This window comes from Triturus cristatus, chromosome 2_2 (genome assembly GCF_964204655.1).
Source record: "Triturus cristatus chromosome 2_2, aTriCri1.1, whole genome shotgun sequence".
In the NCBI taxonomy this organism is placed as follows: domain Eukaryota; kingdom Metazoa; phylum Chordata; class Amphibia; order Caudata; family Salamandridae; genus Triturus; species Triturus cristatus.
Genome location: NC_140582.1, coordinates 495,795,939 through 495,812,327, shown reverse-complemented (window position 1 = coordinate 495,812,327; position 16,389 = coordinate 495,795,939). Strand labels below are relative to the sequence as shown.

Here is a 16,389-nt window from a genome sequence, read left to right as displayed (position 1 = left end):
TGGACTTTGCTACAGTATATGTTTTGCCATCTTAAGAAAAATAGAGGCTATCTGGACATTTCATTCATATTTATTTTATTCCATTAGATGCACAAGAAGGTGACTTGAACAGTACAGCCAGCACAGTTCCCAAGGATGATGAACCTGATAGATTGAGCCTGGACTCCTCTCAAGCATCTTTGCTTCCACCTGGGACTGGAAACCTAAAGACACAAGAGACAGGCCAGGCTGAGGATAGCAGTCATAGTCCATCCTCTGGATCATCTGTGGAGAGCCCCAGTAGACCACCAAATGAGAACAACAACAACAGCAATAAGTGGACCATTCATCAGCTGAAGAATGACGAGAGAGATACATTTATGAGGGGTGATGTAAAATAACATATTTTATAGTAACTTTACACAAAAAAGATAATGTTTTTATGACCTAGTTCATGATAGGCTGTTCCATGTTCTTTGTTTGTTGTACAAATCTTTATATAATGGTTGTTTGGAATTATGTGAAGCCACATTGCAATCATTTGAGCAAGGCCTATCTCTTTATCATGTGACTTTCATCATTTCATTAAAAGGAATGCAGGTATCTGCAGTGAATTTTGTTGCCCTTTTGGCTTTTCTTCACTGTGCTATCACTGGTATCAAAACCAAGCGGATGATCAAAAAACTAATGAAATATTTTCAACATTTGTTGACATTATTGTGGTATTTGCACAAAATATTGAGTTATGAATATCAGGAAACAGAAATATTGAAAAAAATATTGTGATGCAGAAATATAGTTGTCAATAATAATTTTCTCAGGTGATTAAAATAGTTGTTAAGAATATCATAGTTGTAAATACCATTTTCAATAATATAGTTGTAAAGAATATTGTTTTTTAATTATTTTAACGTGTTTTAGTTTATACATTAATTTTGTGTGTTAGAATTGTTTGTATAATTGTTATAATTTTTTAATATAGTTTGTAATTTTAAGTGAGTTAGAATTTTTAATTGTTAATAGTCATTTATAGCATAGTAACACGTTGTTGGGTTTGTAGGGAAACAGAGTGGGAAGTCAATTAATTATTAATTAATTATTAAGCAATTAATATTTTTTAAGTAAGTATGTGATATTCATTATGTTTATTATGTAATATTGATTTATTATACTTATATTTTAGGTGTGGGTTGTTAAGTTAGAGATAAAGGGAGGGAAGTTTATTAGGTAATCAATAACAATTAATGTATAATTTATTATTAATTACTTAATTGATTATTAGTTATGTAAATTGTGTAATAATCATTTATTTTGGTTAGATTTTCGGTGTGGGCGGGTAAGTTTGTCGGGGTATAGGGTGGAAGTTAATTAAGTAATAATTAACAATTGATTACTAATTTATTATTAATTATTGAATTGATTATTAATTATGTACATTATGTAGTATTGATTTATTCTAGTTATATTTTAGTTGTGGGTTGCTTGGTTTGTAGGAGTATGTGGTGGGAAGTTAATTAAATCATAATTAAAAAATAATAATTAGTAATGGATAATTAAATATTCAATTGATTAAATAATTATGTAAATTGTGTAATCATTTTATAATTTAGGTATAATTGAAGTGTGGGCTGCTGGGCTTTTAAGATTGTGGGGTGGGAAAATAATTAAGTAATAATTAACAATGAATTATACATAGTTAAGTAATTATGCAATTGTTTATCAATTATGAAAATTGAGGTATATATTTTCATTATATTTTAGGTGTGGGTTGCTAGGTTTGTAGGGGTATAGGATGGAAAATGTATTAAGTAATAATTAAATAAGCAGTATTTTTTAATTAAAAATTAATTACGTAATTGTTTATGAATTTTGTAGATTGGATAATTGTTGTTTATTTTTGGTATTTATATATATTTTATGTTAAATAACAAAACTTATATTTAGAGTTTTATATTCTTTCTAAATTAATAGGGTTATTCAAATATATAATGTGTTTGGAGTGAATTAGTTTACCTACTGTTGCTTAGACTGGAGTGGGAATAATAAATCTTACCTGTCCAAAGTCCAATGCTTTCCCTACTCTTGCACAGACTGGAGTGGGAATAGTAAAAGTAACCCCTCTGAAGTCTAATGCTTTCCCTACTGTTCCACAGACTGGAGTGGGAATAGTAAATGTTATACCTTCGAAGTCCAACGCTGTCCACTCCGTCATTGAACCCATTGATAGAGGCAAAGAGTCAGCGGCAATCTGCGTAGTCGGTGAAGGCTTCGGCATCGAACCCCTTTACGAAGAAAGTTCTGCGTCATCGTCGAGCCGCGCTGTCCATCATCGTTGAGGCTGCGCAGTCCATAGAGGTGATGTCTTTGATCGGCTTCTCTGTCGGCATCAAAAGGCAATGATTCGGTTTTGATAGGTGCAAAGCCATCACTGAGTAGATTTTGATGATTCTGGACAGCAGATATCACCTTTCAGGGGCTCAGAATTGGATTGGCACCGCTTGGCAGGAAAGGACTCACAGATGGCAGAGTCCCAGTGCTGTTGAAGAGTTGAAAGAAGTCTTTGATGGCCTCCACAGACTGGAGCTGGAATAGTAAATCTGACCCTTCTGAGGTCGAATGCTTTTCCTACTGTTGTACTGACTGGAGTGGGAGTAGTAAATTTAACCCCTCCAAAGTCCAAAGCTTTCCCTACTGTTGCACAGACTGGAGTGTTTATAGTAAATGTAAACCTTATTAAGTCTAATGATTTCTCTACTGTTGCACAGACTGGAGTGGGAATAGTAAATCTTATCCTCCGAAGTCCACCACTTTCCCTACTGTTGCACAGACTGGAGTGAAAACAGTAAATTTAACCCATACAAAGTCCAACGCTTTCCCCAATGTTGCACAGATTGGCATAGGAATAGTATATCTTACCCTTCTGAAGTCCAAAGCTTTCCCTACTATTGCACAGACTGGAGTGGGAATAGTAGATTTAAATTATTCGAAGTCCAGTGCTATCCCTGCTGTTGCTTAGGCTGGAGTAGGAATAGTAAATTTAACTCCTCCGAAGTCCAACACTTTCCCTACTGTTGCACAGACTGAAGTGGAAATAGTAAATCCTACCCCTCTGAAGTCCAGTGCTTTCCCTACTGTTGCAAAGACTGAAGTGGGAATAGGAAATCTTACCCTTCTGAAGTTCAATGCTTTCCCTACTGTTGCACAGACTGGAGTGGGAAGAGTAAATGTAACCCCTCCGAAGTCTAACACTTTCCCTACTGTTGCACAGACTGGAGTGGGAATAGTAAATTTAACCCCTATAAAGTCCAATGCTTTCCCTACTGTTTCACAGATTGGAGTTGGAATAGTAAATTTAATTCCAACCTTGCCCTATTGCTGTGCTATTTAGAGTGGTAGTGATATATTTAACCCCTACAAAGTCCTACAATTTTTCTACTGTTGTATAAACTGGAGTGGGAATAGTATATCTATTATTCCTAGACTCCAATACATTTCCTAGTATTCGTTAAATATATTTTTAAATATTTGTTTATAATTAAAAATTTTATAGCATTTGTTTATGTTTTTATTTCCCTTCTTCAACATTTAGCCAAAACACGTCAGGACAATATGCTTTAAAGCAAGCTGCCACTTCGGTATGTAATTTTATTAAAATGCTCGTCTATATTGAGGTCCGGTGTGCGGCGCTCTTCTTTAAGAATTGAAAAAGAAGATTTTGTTCGATGTTTTTAGGGGTTCTCCGTCCCCTAGCGCCGAGACCGCCCTGTGAGGTTACGGCTCCTTTGCGGAGATAAGGATATGTTGAAAGAGGGAGCCTGAACCACCCGTACTACACCAGAATTAAGGAGATACGGTAATGAATCTGACCTTGCATAGGAGGTGAACGCGAAGCAAGGGAGTGAAAAAGGAGTGTGTCCTTTCCCCCATGGACTTGAAGGTATGCAGCCGTTTTTGGCGACAGATTTATTAAAGGGCAGCAAAGCAAGTTTAAGAGCTGGAGTGATATGCACGTGGAGCATAAGTGAAATATGAAAAAGACTGCAGTATCCCCGTGACAAGTACATACAATTGGGAAAACAAATTGCAGAATTCAGGGTATTGGAAATGTGCAACAGTGCATTCTGGGAATTGTAGTATGGGGGACCTACTATGGAATCCGGTACTCTCTAATGGCGTATAAAATTTCGTAGCGAAAGTCACAGTCCATTGAAAAGTTTACCTTGTGAACAAGGCTGTTATATCTGCCGAAATGCGTCAGGACAACATGCTTTAAAGCAAGCTGCCACTTTGTTATGTATTATTATTAAAATTGCCTGTCTACATTGAGGTCCGGTGTGCGGCGCCCTTCTTTATGAATTGAAAAAGAAGATTGTGTTGTATGTTTTTAGGGATCCTCCATCTCTTAGCGCCGAGACTGCCCTGTGAGATTAAGTCTCCTTTGCGGAGATAAGGAAGGTGGATCTATCTATCTATCTATCTATCTATCTATCTATCTATCTATCTATCTATCTATCTATCTATCTATCTATCTATCTATCTATCTATCTATCTATCTATCTATCTATCTATCTATCTATCTATCTATCTATCTATCTATCTATCTATCTATATATATATACATACACACACACACACACGCACACGTGCACACGTGCACACACACACACACACACACACACACACACACACATTATATACCAATGATCAAGGTCTTAGCTAGACCGAAACTCGTAGGGATCTGTTGGTCTCTGTAAGATTAAATAAAGGAAACTATTTACCTGGCTCGTGAGTGTGATCCGGTTTCTTTCAGAAGGTTGTGGTTGATGTGCATACAGCGTGGCTCTGCCATGTAACAGACCCGCACCGCCATAGAAGCGCCATTGTTACCCAGTGAAAAAAGAGAGCCACTTTGTGTTGGGGAGATATATATATATATATGTATATATATATATATATATATTCACTTAAAAAACCATAGGTTTCACACATGTTATAGTTAAGTGGATATTTCACTCGTAAAAAAACAATGAAATTCCCCCGTTATAGTTAGTTCAGATAACTATAACTCGCGCGACCGCCACTCTATCACAAGGATGATGTCATCAGTGATGTCATGAGTGATGCCACTGACCATGTCATGAGTGATGTAATATGTGACGTCATGAGCAGTGGATTGCGGGCGCGCGAGTTATAGTTATCTGAACTAACTATAACGGGGGAATTTCATTGTTTTTTTACGAGTGAAATATCCACCTAAATATAACATGTGTGAAACCTATGGGTTTTTAAGTGAATTTGCAAGGTTTTTTTAAATGCTAATTCCTAACTATAACGTGTGTGAAACCTATGGTTTTTGCAGTGAATTTGTAGGGTTTTTTAAATGCTAATTTATTTATGTATTATTTTTTTTATATATTTATTTTACAATAAACTACGTATTAAAATTTTTAATTTTTTTTGGTTTTCACCATGCGCGTACGGTGCGCGCACCCCCGCGATTTAAAAAAAATATATATATATATTTTTTTGCCTTCGGGGTCCTTCAGGGACCCCCTGACAAAGGCTAGGGGGTCAGGAACTCTCTACCCTGCCCCCTTTTCACGTTCGCCACCTTCCTTTTTCACTCTCGCACTGAAAACAAACAAAATGGCGGCCGACACTTCCTGATTTCGACCGATTCGAACGTTGAATAACATGTAACCACCAATCAGAATTACGCTCGCGCACGTTAGGGTGCTCGCACCGTGCGCGCACCCTGCGCGCGTATAGATATTGATATGCTTTTAAATGCTATTTTCTCAGGACATACTGAACAGATTTACACCAGACCTGCAAAAGGCACTTCCTTGACCTTATGGCTACCTCTCTGCCAAATTTCAAGTAATTCTGTTCAGTCGTTCGGGCTGTAGCTGCGTCTAAAGGTCCTATGGAAAAATGCATGGGGAAAACGCGTTTTGGGACCCCACTTTTTTCTCAGCCCCCGCTTGACGAATCACCCCGAGACTTTCAGGGTAGGAGCTGAACGGAGCGCCCCATTAGTTTTGAAAATTTCGCGAGGATTCGTCAACCGGCGCCAACGTTATTCAAAATAGAATTTTGAGATTTCCTATGGAAACACGGTCCTAACTATAACTATCTACTGGCGACCGCCAGTAGATAATATATATATATATATATATATATATACATATATATATATATATAATGTGCTTTTTAGAGTACCAAATTTAGAGAATCAAACAATAATTTGTGTGCTTATATAAATATAAATTTATATATAGTATTAAATATTAGTGAGATTGTTTTTTTTATATTATATTAATGATATATCATAAAATATTTACAATTTGCTACTTTAAAATATACATTTATATATATATATATATTAAGAAAATATATTTTTGTATGTTTTATTAATGATAATAGGGTGAAACAATGTTTTTTTCCTATATTTTTGTACTTACCATTAGAAGGATATGAAATCAATATGTAAATGATCTTTTTGGCATGATATTTCTGTTACACAATATTGTTGATTCTGATATTAGTGATCCATTAAATCTAGGTGTGGGCAGAGCTTGCAGAGTTGCACTACGCAGAATTCCGTTGAGTTGCATAACAACTCTGTGGAATTCCACGGAGTTCCGCGAGCGGGCAGAGTTGCTCCACTCGCCCACCCCTATGCATAACCAAATTGATATACATATTCAAAGCAAGCCAAATGTGAGCAAATCCTGACAATAAACAGTATACAGAAGGCAACAGTGCTGCATTAAACCAAACAGATCCTTGCTGGTCCAGCAGACAAACCCGGGTAAGCACCAGAACCAACAAAGATGTGAGAAGCAAAAACTAGAAGATACTATACAGGCAGCATGCCCAGTGACGTGCTCAAACTGGTATTCTTACAGCAAAAAAAGTCGATCAACTTTCTTTACGGTACTACGTCACATCACATCAAATTGTAAATTATGGGAGGGGGTACAGGTTTATGGGGGGTTAAAACTGATCCATTACCAGTCTACCACTTGTTCCCCCAACTCTCCGTGCAAATCTGCCTGCTTTACTTTTTTTTTTTTTTTTTGTCCTCATCTCTATCATGACTGCAAAGGCCAGACTATACAGACAAGGCCACAAGGGCTTATTGGATAAAAGGCGAACTGACTCAGTTGTAAACTGGTATGGGTTGGCGGCTAATCGAGGGAGACCCAACCCTACAGCAATAGCCAATATCATACACAGCCCGGTGCCCAGTTGTTAAGCCGACAACTGCTGACCATGTGCCAATGACGCCAGTACTGACCATTTAGGCAGATAGGAGCTACATGTAGTAGCAAAAAGATTATATTATGGCTAGATAATCATCGGACTGGGGAAAAAAAATAAAAAAACACCCCAACAGCTTAGGCAATCCAATCTAGCAGCAACCAAAAAGCTCTTCTCCTTGGATTTCCAGTCCTAGCCAGGTCAAGCTTCGCAATTTGAGAGATTGATGAACACCAGTCAAGTAAAGTTGGGGGATCAGGTTCTTTCCAACGTTTGCAGATTTCCCTGTGTGCTGCCAGCATGCAATAAAAGATGAGATTGTTTACTAGACTCCGAACCAAATCAACAATTCCGAAGACTACTAGCCTAAGATCGATAACGACGGGAAAACCCAAGGAAGATGTAAGATTCTTGCCAATGGCGTCCCAATAAGATGACAGGTAGGGGCATTCAAAGAACATGTGGATGTCAGAAGCTGATATCAAACCACACCGAGGACAAGCCACCTGAGCGACTCTAGAAAACTTGGACAGCCTCTGTGGGGAATAGTATGCCCTATGTATAGTGAATAGGTGGTTTCTTCGAAGCCAAGCTGGCTTAACTATGTCCCACAAAACTGTGCAGGATTTTATCCAAAGATTATGCAGGTTACAGCTAGATATCACAGGGCTCCAAAGTTGCTCAGGTAGATTAAATTCCCCGTCGATCTCTTCAAGTATTAAGTTATTCCACAGGGAGATCTCTTTTGAAACAGGTGGTTTGTCCAATAGAAGAGATACCAGTTGACTACTACCCCCTACCAAAAAGTTCTTACAACGAGGATTTTGACTATGAAGAGCCTGTGCCCAGCTTGACATTTGGAGGAATTTAAATCTAGAAACATTGGGACCTATTTTATTGCTTAAGAGTTCCCAAGGAAGCAACACCCCTTCAGCAAATAGGTCCCCCCAAACTGATATACCCGCCTCTTTCAATGGAGCTGATAATGCATCCCTTGACCAGGCCGGGGGTACCGGTAGATCCCAAATGGGTGCTCTGTCCGAATAGTAACCCAGTTTAATCGATGATCTGATGTTAAACCAAGTTTTGGCAAAGCTCTGTAATACCTTGAGTTTAACCTTCTTAAAGTACTTGGGATCACCGAACTTAAATAAAAAACCAGACTGTCCAAATCCTTCATCCTCCAACATAGTCGAAAACATTGTCCCTACCCCCTGATCAAATGGCTTTTTTAACAGCATGCGGGCGTGGGATAACTGAAAAGCCCAAGCATAGATCTGAAGATCAGGCCCTGCCAGTCCCCCCTTCTCACGACGCCGCCTGATTGTTTTCCATGCAATCCTAACATTCTTTTTTTCCCAAATAAACGAACTAATGCTGGCTTGTAATTTAGTCAAAAAAGATTTATCAAAGTAAAGTGGAATTGTGTTGAATAAAAACGAGAATTTTGGCAGTATAGACATTTTAACCAGATTTGCACGTCCCAGAACCGACAAGGAGAGGTGTCCCTAAGCATCCATTAATTTCCGACACTCTTTAGCTACTGCAGATAGATTGGTAGAGGCGATTAAATTAATATCCTTAACGATTTTTAACCCCAAATATCTCAGGCTTGTACTGAGTGGTACAGTAAATCCAGTAAGATCCATATTCCAAGCCATGGTTTCGGTTTTTGAGGCATTCACCTCATACCCCGACACATTCCCAAATTCAAGGGCAAGCTTGATGGCGGTAGAAAAAGCAGTACTAATCTCTGATGTTAAGATCATAACATCGTCCGCATACAGGGCCACCTTCTTCTCCCATGCTTTGAACTTAAAGGGCTTGATGATATCATTATCCCGTAATGTCTGAGCAAAGGGCTCAATATAGAGATCAAAAAGCAATGGAGATAGAGGGCAGCCCTGTCTCGTTCCTCTTGTAATATTAAAAGACTCGGATAGGCCCCCATTAACCAGAACGGATGCTGATGGGCTATGATATAAAAGTCGTACGGCTCTACAAAAGCCCTCACCCACGTTGAACTTGGCCAAGGCACCCGACAGGTACAACCAGTTGACTCTGTCGAATGCCTTGGTGGCGTCCAACGTAAGGATAGCAAATGGCAAAGAATTAGAAGTAGCCATATCTATAGCTCCCACCAGATCATAGGTTAATTCAAAGAGCTCGCGACCTCTTACAAAACCCTTCTGGTTAAGATGTAGAATATCTGGAGCGACCTTACCCAATCTCATAGCTAAAAGCGATGCAAAGATTTTATAGTCAGCATTGAGAATGGAAATTGGACGATATGACCCACACTCTGTGGGGGGCTTGCCAGGCTTGAGTATCAAAGTGATAGAGGCGTCATTCCAGGAGCTAGGAGGATGTGCCCCTTCCTGCAATATTTGATTAAAAAGCAGAACAAGAAAAGGAGAGATCTCTTCCACCAGCTTCTTATATATTTCAACTGGTAGGCCATCAGGCCCTGCCGCCTTACCACTCTTGCTTCCGCAGATTACGGCTACCACTCCTTCCTCCGTAACTGGCATATCTAGAGGAACATGGCGGCAGCTGACTAGCTGCCGCGGTACTCTGCTCCGAGTCCCGTGCAGGGCGTCGGCCTAATGCAGCTTTTTCCCCCTATTTTTCGGACATGTTAACTATTTTTCAGCTCGCCGTGTAATCGGTGACCTCTTGTTCGGAATCGATGAGCCAGTTTTTGGCTTTCTTTGGACGGATGTTTTTGCCTCGCTGTTCTCTTCTGCAGGGCTAAGGACTGCCGGGCTGGTGAGGGCCTCTTTCTATCTCCATGAGTCCGAGGTTGGACGTGGTACAGCCGTTCTCTGGGGGCTCGGACCTGGTCGCACCGCCGTTAGCTGGAGTTCAGCGTGGCTTGTGGCCCTAGTTCCGGGCCGCTCTGGAGCTTCGTCGGGGGAGGAGACAGTGGAGTTCTCGGCGCAATTTTCAGCTTGGAATCAGCGTCTGTCAGAGCGGCGATACCCTTAAGCACCGAGAACCAAGCAATACGGAGTATACAGCCGGTAGATTAAAACCAGCGGATCAGGTGACGGGCAAGATCTTTGACAAGGGTTTTTTTGATCGCGAAGAGATTCTTCGTGTGGTGGGGAGGTTAGAGAATCCCCCTCTACTATTGCCAAGTGATATTTTTTCCAGAGCCGGGGTGGCGGGGCTCAGTAACTCTTCGAGGGTCGCAACGAGAGCCACGTCTAGAGCTAACACGCGCATAGTCTACTCCCAAAAGTTAGGAATACCCTTGTCTCCTACTAGTAGGGGGTCTTTTATAAATAAACCTTTGGCAGAAAAAGTTAAATATAATGTAGAAAGAAGACGCGCTTGTCAAAACAGAGTGAGCAAGAATCTCTCAGTTGAGCTGGTGGCTGGGGTTGGCAATAAGCCATTTACAGAGCTGGATTGCGTTAGCGCTCCCCAGGGTGGTATAGAAGGGGGTGGGGAGTCAGTTGGGCCCCCTATAAAATAAAACCTCCTGAACCCCAGGTCTCCTCCAAAACGTCTTCATATTTGCATGTTGAAGTTAAAGCCAAACAGACAAAGAGGTCTGCTAAAATAGCTAAGTTGAACAAACCTACCAAACCGCTCTTAGATTCTACCTCAAGAATTACACCCTCACTACGATCATACTTTAAGGTCGTTCCTCAATTACTTGATCTGGCTCAATTACAGCCTCAGACTCCTTCTGCCTTCGCCTCCTCGTCAACAATTTCTGATATGTTGGTTACTCCAGTCACAGGGGGTTCTCCTGAACTGTCAGCCCAATCGGTAGCACCACCTGTTCCACCTGTGAAGGCCTGTTCTCCTGCTGGTAATTCACTGTCGGCTCTAGCTCCAGCCCTGGTGGTTGAGAATCTTGAGAATGTTTCATCTAAGGCACCTAAGGGACCTAAGGATTCTGGGTAACTCCTTAAGCAAATCAATCTAGGTTTAACCCCTCCAGCTACTTTACTCCCGCTAGAGCTTTCATCGTCTCAATCTGATGTCTCTGGTCTTAAACTTAAAGTGATTCAGATACGGGCATCTTCTGGTGGTGAAATCGGCGGGACAGTATACCATGACCCCCTAGTCCTTAGCAATAAGGTCCCAGGCGATTCTGATTTGGACAGTCTTGGGGCTGTGGGTATACCTACTGGAAACGACCTTGGGCAGGTTTTTGATCCTGCAAGTTTGAGGAATGTTGTTCAACAGGAGCTCCCGCCTGCCATTGATGTGGTACACTTGAATCTTAACTCAGGTAGTACTATTGATTCTAACAGTGGTTTTATTACAGACTCTCCTCCTTTAGATCTCCCAATTTCCGCCCTTCAGCGTATGTTTGCTACTCTGTCGGCAGATATTAAAAGGGGTTTTGAAGAGTCTGCTCTAAATCAGCGGGAGATAAGACACTATTGTGAGTCTTTAGACACCAAGATTGACGGTCTCTGCACGAGAACAGGAGTTCTAGAAGAGTCGGTGGCCAGCATGTCGGTTCAACTTGACAAAGCTAAGGAGGAAATTGAGAGCCTTAAGAGAGCCGATACCGCTATGGCTGATAGAATGGAAACCCTTGAAAATAATGCCAGACGGAGCAACATTCGAATTTTGAACGTGCCTGAGGGCAGTGAAGGTTCTGACATTAAGCGCTACATTATCACCCTCTTGAGACATTCTCTTAAACTGGATCAATCTGAGGAGGAATTATCATCTGATGTACAGCGAGTACATAGAGAGCCATTTAGGCGGAACCCACAACGGACAAAACCAAGGAAGATTTTATTGAACTTCCATACCTACTCGTTGAAAGAACATATCCTTAACCTTGCACTCAAGCAAAAATCCCTGGCAGGGGTGGGTTTCACGTTCCAAATTCGATCCAACCTATCGAGGGTTACCCTTGAGAAACAGTGGGAGCTAGGAAGTAGAATGGAGGCTTTTAGGAAGCTTGGCGCATCAGTTCAGATGGGGTTTCCTGCTGCTCTTAAAATTATGATCAACAACAAAATGCATAATATTCGCTCAGTACAGGCGGCGGATGATCTTCTGATGTCCTTAGGGGGGGTTTAAGGGTGGTTTTGCCCTTGGTAGAGACTCTGGTCTTATTATCTTTGATTCTGATCTCTCTTGGAAGTTCTATTGTAATTTCCTCTACCTTTTCCCTTTCTTTTGTCCTCCAATAGATTTCATTCACTCCTTCTGTGTCTCGTTAGCAGGTTTTTATGTGTTTATGGGTAAATTTAGTTCAATCTAGATAGATTAGAAGGGGAAAATTAATTCACACCAAGTGGAAGAAAATAATAAAAAGAAAATAATAAAAACAATAAAGGGGTTTTTTTCACAAGGGAATCTGAGAAGATTGCTGCTCTATAATTATCTCATTGCATTTAGTTTGTGACGCCCTGTGTGGGCTCGGCTTAGGGTAGGGAGTACCATAAACCGGGCTTGATCCGGTTAGGTAGAACCAGGGTTCCTCATGGGTGGGGGGGGGCGCTTGGGTGAGGGTTTGGGTGTGAGTCAGGGGGGAAGGGAATATAAGCGAAATAGTTCCTCATCTTTGTTTCGGCTGCAGGCATGTTCTTTTTTTTTAATATTGGACAAATTAGTTAAGAATTGTAAGTTTTTTTTCTATAGACTCTATTGCCATGAGTGACCTTAAGATTCTCTCCTGGAATGTTAATGGCCTGCGCACCAAGCCTAGGGCAAATAGAATCCTACAATATCTGCGTGATTCTGATGCGCAGGTCATTATTCTCCAGGAGACCCACTTGGTGGAGAGCGAGATATCTGCATTAGTTAAAAATAATAGGTGGATAGACATATCAGTTTCTACCTTCCAGTCGCTCAATGTGAGAGGTGTATCTATCTTTTTTAAGAAAACTATTACCACTAGATTAATTAGTCAGGTGGTAGACCCGGCCGGGAGATGGGCAATTGCCATGGTAGAGATAGGAGGTTTTCGAATAACATTAGTAGGGTATTATGGGCCCAATAGAGATGACCCTTCAGCATTGGAATCTTTATTTTCACAGCTTTTGCACTTCCCTGAACCCATTATTATCGCAGGGGATTTTAACATCGTGCTTGACTACGCTCTGGATAAAACGCCATCGAGTCGACAACAAGTTCTTTCTAAGTCCAGAGAGTTTCTACTTAATTGTATGCAGCAATATGGTTATATTGATATCTGGCGGGTAAGGGCAGGTCAGCAATCTGGTTTTTCCTTTCGCAATTTTAAATATCGCCACCAGTCTAGGATTGATTTCTTTTTGACTAGTCGCAATTTGCAAGGCTCCATAAAGAATGTTAGTTACTTGCCTTCTCATCTGTCGGACCATTCTGCAGTAAAGTTAGATCTTGTAGGTATCGTGCATCTCCCTAACAGATCATGGTCTTTTGATCGCATTTTTCTTTCATCATTGGATGATATTGCTTATCTCAAATTGGAGGCACGTGAATTTATGCAACTTAATATTACTACAGCATCTACAAACACTGTATGGGATGCGTTCAAATGCTTCCTGCGTGGAGCTATTAAAAACAAGGTCATATTTCGTAGAAGGCAGTATACTCAGGAAGTAGCGTCTATCAAAGCCAATCTCCTATTAGCCCAGGCGGAATTTGACCTCAGTAGTAGTAGTAATAATTCTAGTCTTATTTCAGCTAAAAAAGAGAAACTGCTCGAGCTTAAAATGCAATTGGCTTCGGTCTTAAGGCAACGCCTCCTTCGTAGATGGGAAGTCAGCAAACTGGCCCAATTCGAATTTGGCGAAGGGGCTGGCAAACTGCTAGCTTGGAAATCCAGAACCGACCAGGTCCCTAATACTTTCAATTCTATCACTTCCAGCTCTGGGTCCCTAACGTCTGATGCAGAAATTAGAACGGCATTTAAAGATTTCTTTCAGGAGATCTATCAAGAGGATAAAGACATCTCCCCAGAATGCATTAGAGAGTGGCTAAGCAATATTTCTCTACCTTCGCTCTCGTCAGATCAATCTGCCTGCTTTACTGCGAATACACCCAGGATTGGGGTGGCAGCCGCCCCAACTCCATCAGCACAGTGTGAACTGCCATGACGGGACATTAAAAGGCTTACTTGCATGCAGGAATATGGGTCTGATTGTGGGCAGGGTGATAGCTTTAAGCACTTGTGAAAGGAGAGCTTATAAACAGTGCTGCACTGTGGGCCACCACTTATCCCTCTGCCTGAACACGCCCTGTCGACAGGGCCCTCATTACGCAATAGCTTCTCCTCCTAGGAGGCCCTCCACCAGTCACTCCCGCCTCCAGACTGCACACATGGACACTAAACTGAGAACAGATAATTGGAAATGTGGCTTCCGGGTAATACATTTGGATAACGATTCTCAGTTGCCCGACGTGCTTGTTCAAGATATGTTTTTGGTGTATTGTTGTCTACGATTCACAAAATGACAGGTTTTAAAACTGCAAATGTGTAATTTGCTTTGCAGAAACCTCACTCTGTGAGTTGCAAAAGTCTTTCCAACTTGCAAGTAACTTTTCAAATCAAAATAGTTGGTGGCATGAAAGGGGCATCTCCCTCCTATTGGAGATTCAACATACAACGCAGCAATGATTTGTGACTGAATTTGTAGTCACCAGCATTTGGCTAGATAACAACACCTTATTTGAGGAGGTATCTTATTCACAAAGGGGAAGCTGAGAGCAGTCAAAAGGACCACTGCATGCTCTCCTCGATGACTTCCCTGCCGGGAAGCTTTGGGCCAGATTACGGTGTCACCATGGCGGATTGGAACCGCCCGACCATAGGTCGGTGGTCCCAACAGCACAATTAGGATGCAACCGCCTTATGGGCAGTCAGAAATATCAATTTTTCTATGGCAGCTTGTGCGGCGTGCGGAAAAGGCCCGCAGCACAAGCTGCCATTGAACAATTGATGTTTTTAAACATCCCTGCCCCATGTGGCAAGCACCATCTGGTGCCTGCCACACGGTGCAGGGATGGTGCCCCCCCAGGTCTCATACTGGAGGCCACAGAGGGACGGGGCCCTGCTGTGGGCCCCCACAGTCACTTTCCGACAGCCTTTCCATGTTGGACAGGCCGACATAGAAAGGCTGGCAGAAAATGAAATCATAATCCCCAGGCTGAGCGGAGGCTGGCTCTGCTATCATTATGGGATTGTGTATGTGCCCGACTCTCTGACAGACTCCTTGAACCTTTCAGAACAACAGTGGATGGCGGGTGCACCACAGGGGCAGATGTTGGGCGGACTGCAACCAAAGTTTGGTAGGTTGCGGTCCGCCTGACATCGTAATCGAGCCCATTGCTTTTTAAAAGAAGCAACTGTTCCTTTAAGGGACACAGACTTTAAGAGAAAAATCCAGGCATGGAATAAAAACAAAGAGAGGGAGGTTTACTGTCTCTTGCAGGCATCCAGCCCTTGGATTGCAGGAATTTGAAAGAGGTTGCAAATTGCCTATTGCCTCATTAGTGTTCATGAGGTAGGAGGTGTTGTGACCTCTTGTAAACACACATTTTGTGAAGCAACTGATTAGTACATCAATTGAATTACACACCATAGCTCAGTTGAAAACCAGGTCAACAAATAAGACAGACAACAGTCCAGTCTGGAAAGGTGTAGCTAATTTCTCACCCTGGCCCTGTTGAAAACTGAGGTATAATTTTAATATTTATTTTCCTTGTTTTGTGACTGGGGCTCATTCTTTGCTCCACAGTGGCATCCTAGGAGTGTCCCGCACCTTCTCTATGGATAGAAAACAATAAGCAATCAAGAGGAAATGGAACATATGCCCTGATGTGAAGGCTTTTTCTCCAGCATCCTTAAATGTCCCCATCAAGTCGGGTATACCTGGAGTCGCTGGCTGGCAGACCACTGGTTATTGCTTTTGACGATAGCCAACTGATAAGCAGAATCACCAACTGGATAAACGAGTGAGATCTTACTCTGTGCCTAATTTACTGGCCATGGTTGATAGCCCTAACGAGTGGCAATCTGCAAAGCATTCGCCACTTACTGCCATACATATGTTAATGGGCCTGGGCCCCACTCCAATTGTACTTCATTTTCTGCACCTACATGCCCCATGAAGGTGGTTGTGAAACATGATGACCCAAGGGAATCTGCCTCCCAGTTACTCAGTTATGGCCTAGTAC

The 16,389-nt window shown here is 41.5% G+C and overlaps 1 protein-coding gene across 2 annotated transcripts in view; it reads left to right on the top strand.

Annotated features, from left to right (window-relative positions):
- The window catches only part of LOC146862412 (uncharacterized), a 568,567-nt gene that overhangs the window by 437,195 nt on the left and 114,983 nt on the right, over positions 1–16,389 (top strand). Inside the window, exon 7 of one of the 2 annotated variants that reach the window (XM_085641608.1) lies at positions 88–366. The exons of the other annotated variant lie outside the window; for it this stretch is intronic. Coding sequence (XP_085497734.1) covers positions 88–366 — 279 coding nt within the window. The remainder of the gene's footprint in view (positions 1–87; positions 367–16,389) is intronic. 2 annotated transcript variants of the gene reach the window in all.